Consider the following 8,424-nt stretch of genomic DNA (forward strand, 5'->3'; position numbering starts at 1 on the left):
TGGTTATCATAACTTGGATTATAAATGAGATGAAGTCACATAAAAAATGGAAGCAGATAGCACAGTTTATTAAAAATCGGAATCCTGTGATATTTTGTTCATGAGAAACCCATTTATCATATGCAAGTATAAGGATTAAAATTTAACTTATGATTAAAATTTAGGGGAAACTGAGGCAGGTAGAAATTAGAGTTTCTGCAAGGAGTATTATATTTTATAAGGTTTTATTAAAGATTAAAATATAAAGAACATACAGGTAAGGAAAGCACATGGACCGCGAGGCCCATTTGACCTCGCCTACATGATGGGAACGTCTACTCCGAAGTGGTAGTAGGAAAGAGAGCCAATAGCCTTTACAGCCAGGTTAAATAGAAATTCTTGACCTCGCCCTGGTGGATATCTCAGTGAGATTAGTGGGCATTCTGGGAGCTAGCAAGGACTCCTGAGAATTGGAGTCCAGAGTTCAAGACTCCATTTTTACAATTCTCCGTGTGATCATTTGGGAAGGACTTCCCCTAAGGATCATAAAAACATAATCAATTTAAAGATTACAGTAATTTGAGGATAAGAGAAAAAAAACAGTAATTGCTGGGTGCATTGACAGAAAGCCAGTTAGGGGGCAGTCCCCTTTGGCATGAAAGTATACACACAAACACATGTTCAATCAATTACACCCAAAGTTCATTCTTGTGCAGCTTGTGGTCTGGAGGCTTCTTCATGGTGTCTTCTCCAACAGTTCAGTTTCTGGATTTGGAGAGATAGCATGTTTCTTATCCTAAAATTCTTCTTAAAAGAAATGTAAACTTTGCAATTTAAATAATATTTTTACACAAGTAGACATTTAGAGAGTAAAGTTAAGGGGACTCATTTCATTTCAACATGGAAATAAAATACGAAAATATAAAACTAGCTCACAGTTAATTCTACCTATACTAGCAAGTTTATCCTAATTCCTCCTTCATTCTTCCTTCAAATTCCATTCTACATGATGGGAATGGGAAAAAAAGTGAGTCAGTATTTCAAAATATCTCTTCTATGTCCTCTACTGGACATAATGGAGTTCATAATTATCATTAATTTCACAATTTCACCCCTATGAGTTTGTTACTCTTATTGCCCTTCAAAATTGAGGCAACTGAGACAAACAGAGTTTAAAAGAAATGCTGAAGGGCACCCCTTTACCATCTCTCTCTGAGCCTGTATTAAATTTGGTTTTCTGTCTACAAGTTCTGCTCTCTTATCCCTTCACTACCAGCTATCATTAATTTCTTCTGTGTAATGGAGGTTGTTGAATGTGCCTATTCTTCTTTTACAGGAGGTAAAGATAGAATTTGCTGATTGCAAATGGTTTCTAAGGTATTCACCCTCCTGCAACTATTCCAAGATTGACTACAACAGAAGTCATTCTGTAGACGTTAGTTTTAGTCCCCTCCTTTCCTTTCAGAAGGAGTATTTTTTTAAATTAATTTTTCTCTCCTGATCCCTTCTTTCTTATGCCCAGGTCTTCCAGTCCCTAGAGAATATTGTGCCTCCTATTTTCAGCAAGGGAAAGCACCATGGCTGCTAGAGCTAAAAGGCCCCAGGAGCTCCTTTCCAGGTGAGTGAGGTCAAAGCAGGTGTATTTTATCTGTTGTAGTGAAGAGAGTGCTAGACTTGGGCACTGGCAGATCAATGGTGAATCATGCTGTTCATTTTCTGAGAGATGGATGAGGGTAGGGAGGTCATGAGACATTATATATTGTAATCATCAACTAAGATGAATATATTTGTATCTGTGCACTAAATAGCATAAGATCATTTTCCCCTTTCTTAATTAAAAAAATTTTTCCTTGTTTAAATGCTTAATTTTCTTTCCAACTCTTCCCTCCTTCTCTCAGACTCAATAAGCAATTCCACTGGATTATATATAAATGTTATCACTTGATACCTATTTTTATATTTTTCATTTTTTCAGTAGAGCAATTATTTAAAACCAACCCCCCCCCCCAATCATGAATTGTGGTAACAGTACAAAACTCTCTGTTAAATAATAGGTTTATCAAGATCAGCCCAGTACCACAGTAAACCTAGACTCTGGTCAAGATCAGAACCTGAGACTCCGAGCTATAGGAGACAGCCTTTTTATGTCAAGAAATTTGATGATACAGTGACAGAAAATACAATCAAAATTAAAATAGAATGGAATCTTTCACATGGACATTTCTTAATGATGCAAGTCCTGATTAAGCTAGAAAGTGTAAAAGAAAATCACTATGGATGGTAACTTTTGTCTATTATTATCTTGACCTTTCCAAGACCTCTGCAAGAAGGGGTTGGGGTTTAATTGTTTTTCTGCTGAGAGTTATCATGAAATACAATGAGTCAGCAGTTGGGTACCTCTGAGTATCTTGTTATAAAAAAGGAGTAATTTCCCACCCCCGTTTGACTATCTCGTTATACAAAAAATAAGCATGTGGTGGACTAAGTGGAAACTTGGGCTATAGGCCTCAAGTCAAAATACCTGTAAAGATTTGATATCACGGTAAACTTTATTTCATTTTTAGCTTATGTTTATAATCGTTATAAAGCAAACTATATTATTTGAGTATTAACTTAAGACCAATGTTATTAACGTAATCATAAAGAGTGATATAATCATAAAAGAGGTACGGTGTTTCACACTCACAGTACCTATATATATATGTGTGTGTGAAAAGTCATGTTTTTCTTCTGTGTTTCTACTCCCTGAGTTCTTTCCCTCAGTGTAGAAAGCAGTCTTTCTCATATGTCCCTCAGGATTGTCTTGTATCAATGCATTGCTACTAGTTGAGAAGTGCATTACATTGTATCATTCCACAAAGTTTCACATTCTGGTATCAATGGTTCTGCTCATTTACTTCTTCATCAATTCATGGAGGTTCTTCTGGTTCATATAGAAATCCTCTAGTTCATCTTTCCTTACAGAACAATAGTATTCCATCACAATCATATACCACAATGTGTTCAGTCATTGCTCATTCAAGGGACATCCCCCATTTTCCAATTTCTTATCACAAAAAAGATTTGGGATATGAGTATTTTGGTACAATCCTTTTTTTTTAATTAACTCTTTGGAATACAAACCCAGTACTGGTATTGCTGGATCAAAGGGCATGCATTTTTTTAAAGCCAGTTGGGCATAATTCTAAATTGAATGGCATAATGTCTTTGCATGTTGGAACAATTAGATTTTCCTATCACAGTATGTAGAGAGAAGAAGGAAATCTATATTCCATTTATGTTCCATTTTGAAAAGTACTTCATTAGAGTTAAAGAGTGAAATTATTTTTGTGCTTAGCATACAAAATTTACTCAAAATGACCATGTGATAGTGTATTCAAAATGATGAGAACAGAGAATATGGAATGTTACCTGAGGTTCACAAAATTATAGCAATAATGGATTAATAACTTTTTAGGAAAGATAAAAAGGGCAGTGGAGAAACACTGTCCAATATGGAGGGTGGAGTATACTCAGGCACAGTGTTTGGGTTTTAGTCTAGCTGCAAGGAAGTTGTTCAGGTCATTCCTCCATTCTTTACTCATTACATGAGTTGTGAAGTTTGATGAGAATCTTTGTCTTGCCTGTGTCATAGGTCCATTGTGAGATTTCATTGTTATTATATGTCAAAGTCTTTTTTAAAATCATCCATCTTACAGATATGACCAAATGGTTTATCCAAAGACTGTTTCTACTTGTTTAAGTTGAAAAACTCCTTTTCGCCTGGGGAAATAGAATTAAAATCAGTTTACTTTCTGCCATCAGAGAAGGAAACTTATATTATTCTATGTTTGTGTGTTTCCTTCCTTAAGTGTTTATATTATAATTTGTTTTCTTCAGAGGCAGAGACTAATTCCGAAGTGCAGCAGATTTCTACGAAACTGAGAGTTTTTGTTGAAAGATCTGACACCGAAAGATGGATGAATGAGGGTTCCCATGACTTCATTTTGAGAGAAATCTGTGACTCTGATATGAAGATAAACAAAAATTTAAAGAGTGAATGTGAATTTGATGACCGTTCAGAGAAATTCAGTCAATGTTCAGTCCTAAATCAGTTTATGAATGTGACCTCAGGAAATGACTATTGTCAGGATAGTCAATACAGCAAATGCTTTCCTGAAGAAGTAGGACTTTTTCAGTGGAATGAGAAACCCTCTGAAAAGCCTATGTCTCAAGGTAACCTAGGAGGAATGGCCTTTAGCTACAGTCTAGACTTCATTAGACATCCAAAAAGTACATGGGTAGAGATGGTTTCTGTGAAGGAAGATGTTGAGAAACCTTTCAGTCAAAACTCTGATCTTGCCGCACATCAAATAATCGAATCAGAAGAGAAACCTTATAAATGTAAACAATGTGGAAAAGCTTTCAAACGAAGGGGTTCTCTTGTAGTACATCATAGAATCCACTCTGGAGAGAAACCTTATCAATGTAAACACTGTGGAAAGGCTTTCACACAGAGGAGTCATCTTGTTGCACATCAAAGCGCCCACACTGGAGAGAAACCTTATGAATGTAAACACTGTGGAAAGGCTTTCACAGAGAGGGGATCTCTCACTAGACATCAAAAAATCCACACTGGAGAGAAACCTTATGGATGTAAACAGTGCGGAAAGGCTTTCATGCAGAGTCGCTATCTTGCTGCACATCAGAGAATCCATACTGGAGAGAAACCTTATGAATGTAAACAATGTGGAAAGGCTTTCATAGAGAGAAGATCTCTAGCTAAACATCAGAGAATCCACACTGGAGAGAAGCCTTATGAATGTAAACAATGTGGAAAAACTTTTACATATAACAGCTCTCTTGCTACACATCAGCTAATCCACAGTGGAATGAAACCATATGAATGTAAACACTGTGGAAAGGCTTTTACAGAGAGAAGATCTGTTGCTATACATCAGAGAATCCACACTGGAGAGAAACCTTATGAATGTAAACAGTGTGGAAAGGCTTTCATAGAGAGAGGAACTCTCACTAAACATCAGAGAATCCACACTGGAGAAAAACCTTTTGTATGTAAACAGTGTGGAAAGGCTTTCACATATAGAGGGTCTCTCGCTAAACATCAAAAAATCCATACTGGAGAGAAACCTTATGAATGTAAACAATGTCAAAAGGCCTTCAGAGAAAGAGGATCTCTTACTAAACATCAGAGAATCCACACTGGAGAGAAACTAAATGAATTTAAACCGGATGGAAAGGCTTTCCCACATAGCAGATCTCTTGCTACACATCAACTAATTCACACTGGAAAGAAAACTTATGAATGTAAACAGTGTGGAAAGACATTCACACGAAGGGGCTCTCTTGTAGTACATCATAGAATCCACTCTGGAGAGAAACCTTATGAATGTAAACACTGTGGAAAGGCTTTCACACAGAGAAGTCATCTTGTTGCACATCAGAGCATCCACACTGGAGAGAAGCCTTATGAATGTAAACAGTGTGGAAAGACTTTTCCACGTAGCAGCTCTCTTGCTACACATCAGCTAATCCACACTGGGGAGAAACCTTATGAATGTAAACACTGTGGAAAGGCTTTCACACAGAGGAGTCATCTGGCTGCACATCAGGGCATCCACACTGGAGAGAATCGTCATGAATGTGAATTGTGTGGAAAGGCTTTTCCATATAACAGATCCCTTGCTACACATCAGCTAATCCACACTGGAGAGAAACTTTATGAATGTAAACAATGTGTAAAGATTTAAACAAAAGGGCTCTCTTGTATATCATAGAATCCATTCTGGAGTGAAACCTTAGGAATGTAAATACTGAAAAGGCTTTCACACAGAGAAGAATGGAAGTTAGATATTGGTAATTATTTGTGGAAAAGGTGGAATAGCTGGGACTGCTGTCCTGTCATTTGAACAACAACATTTTGTTTGGAATTTGACCAGGAGAAATGGTTGGAGGAAGGATATGACCAACTGACGTCTGGAGTCTCTTGACTTTGGAGACAGAAAGGAGAGGACTTTTGAGACAGAAGGAAAGAAGAACAAAGTCTAGCTCTCTGATTTCTCTGCTGTGATATAGTGACTGAACTTCCAGATCTATCAGCCCATTTTCCTAAACTGAACTATATTCCACCATCCTCCAAGCTAAGACTTGTTCTATTATTAGGGAAACTTCAAACCCTCTTTCCTTTCATTTCCCTATCTTTCCTTTCTTCCCCAATGAACCCCTTATTTAATCTTAGAGAAGAGAAAGAGTATTTTATTTGAGACATCTTAAACTCACCTAGAGTTGATTTAGAAAGACCCAACAGAAGAAGAAATTGGAAGGGAGGAATAAGGGATGAAAGGGAGAGTCAAGGGAGCAAGGAAGTAGATTAATAGCCCTGGTTTTTAGTTATCATTTATCTTTCAAATAATCCCTTATTACAATTTGGCACCCTGAACTGACCAAATTCACAATCGTGAATAGATTCTATAAGGGGAAAGCAGAAAAAGACAAAAAATACTTAAGGAATTTATCTTTGGGGTGATAGTACTAGCAGCTATTGCAGGATATTGGATATACAATATCCTGTATAGTACAATGACAAATATGATTTTAGATTCAGTGGGATATAACTAACATTATAACTTTCATAGTGAACATGCCTTTTCAAAAAGATACAATACTCTGGCAAATACTGACACATCTACATTGCTGTTTTGGCTTCAATACAAACTATTACCTACATGAAGAATATTTATAGGTGTGTAATTCCTAAAGCTACAGCACAGATCATGGGAGTGGATACTAATTTGGAAACACTGGTTAAGATCATGTTTGAGGAATTCTTAAAGGTAAAAGGGCTAGATCCGATAAGTATAAGGGAAATGTTCAGGCAGACAATGCACCTAAGGATGAAGAAAGAAAGGCCAGGAAAACAAAGTTCGGTGCACAGGACAAGGACAAGGACACCAAGGCAAAGAATGAGGCTAAAAAAATATATCCACTTAAAAACATTACCAAGATATCTGATACAGCTGGAGTGTTAATTCCATGAAGAAAATATTTTCAAATTTAATATCTGAGTCCCATGGAATGCATAAGAAACAAAAATGTGTTTCTTGTATCTTTGAACCCAGTTTTGAGGATGTGCAATTTCTTCTGGCATAACATTTTAGCCCCCATTAGCATCGCCAATTTATTGATAAAACTAGATCAGAAAGCACTCTGACAAGCTGACCAACAGAGGAGTAAAAGGAGGACTTTGATTTCTCTAATCATATTAGCATGACCTATAAGGAAATGCAAGGAGGACTTGCTCCAAGCCCTTAAAATGTGTTGCTCAAAACCAAACTGCTTGAGGAAAATTTGATAGGATGGTGCAAGACAAAGGAGAACATCCAGCTTCATTTATTGATTGCCTTTCTGAAACAGCTGAAGGTAAAATGAGAATAGAAACAGAGAGGAATCTGTGGCCCATGTTAGGAGACAATTTTTGAAAGGTGGCACAGCACAACTCAGGAATTTCTTCAAACATTATTTTCCATGATAGAACATAGAGATACTGCATCATACATTTTTGGAAGTCACATGGAGCCAACTAGACAGGTGACAGATTTACATCAGAAATTGAAAGAATCTCAGAAAAATTTAAAAGACAAGGAAATTGAAGAAATTAAGAATTTGAATACTATTTGATCATACCCTAAACTTGTTTATCACCCTAGGAAAGTACAGAGAAAGACCAGGCAATATTTTTTCTGCCATAAAACTGGACACCTAGTCAAAGACTTCTTCATACTTCATACTTCAAGAAGTATGAGGCCAATAACAATAAAAACACTAGAAAAATATAATAAGCATAAGTCCATGTTGTAATCACTGTTTGCTAAAATCAAGTCGACAAGCAGCAATTCTTCAGGAAATGAGAGATACTCTGAATGCAGGGACTTTGTCCAAATATGCAGACATGGTTAGGAGAGAATTATGAAGCAAGAACTATGGTGTATTTGGTTTGCTGCAGGGAAATAGAGAAATGCAAAATAAACAGGCTCTTATAAAACAAAAGAGAAAACAGAACAGAGACAATGAAAAGTTGATGCAAGAAATTGAATCTGTGAGTGTTGAGAAGTGCAAACTAAATGACAGGCAGAGACAAGTAAAAGAACTTTATGAAGAAGTTAAAAACATTTCTGAAATAAAAACTGACATGGGAGACTTCGAGAGAAACTATAGTAACCACTCATGAAAAAAGTAGGAATCAAGTCAAAATGTACTTGGAAAACTTTTTCAATGCAGATTAGGCACAGGGATTGAATTTTGTACAAGAAAAAGTCAGAAGAAATCACATAAACTGAAACAGGAGTTAGTGAAATATTCAGAGAAACAAAATTTCAATTCCATGCAGCAAAAAGACTGTAACACAAAATGACTGAGACCAAAGCACAAATTTACTATTACCAATGA

At 36.4% G+C, this 8,424-nt stretch overlaps 1 protein-coding gene across 4 annotated transcripts in view; it reads left to right on the forward strand.

Annotated features, from left to right (window-relative positions):
- LOC100024553 (zinc finger protein 345-like) overlaps positions 1-7,809 on the forward strand; it is a 32,020-nt gene extending 24,211 nt beyond the window's left edge. For all 4 annotated transcript variants that reach the window (XM_056820553.1, XM_056820552.1, XM_056820554.1 and 1 more), the window contains 2 exons: positions 1,502-1,597; positions 3,859-7,809. In XM_056820553.1, the coding sequence (XP_056676531.1) occupies positions 1,502-1,597; positions 3,859-5,729 (1,967 nt within the window). In that variant the 3' untranslated portion in view covers positions 5,730-7,809. The remainder of the gene's footprint in view (positions 1-1,501; positions 1,598-3,858) is intronic.
- The last annotated feature ends 615 nt before the right edge of the window (positions 7,810-8,424 follow it).

This window comes from Monodelphis domestica, chromosome 3, assembly GCF_027887165.1.
Source record: "Monodelphis domestica isolate mMonDom1 chromosome 3, mMonDom1.pri, whole genome shotgun sequence".
In the NCBI taxonomy this organism is placed as follows: Eukaryota; Metazoa; Chordata; class Mammalia; order Didelphimorphia; family Didelphidae; genus Monodelphis; species Monodelphis domestica.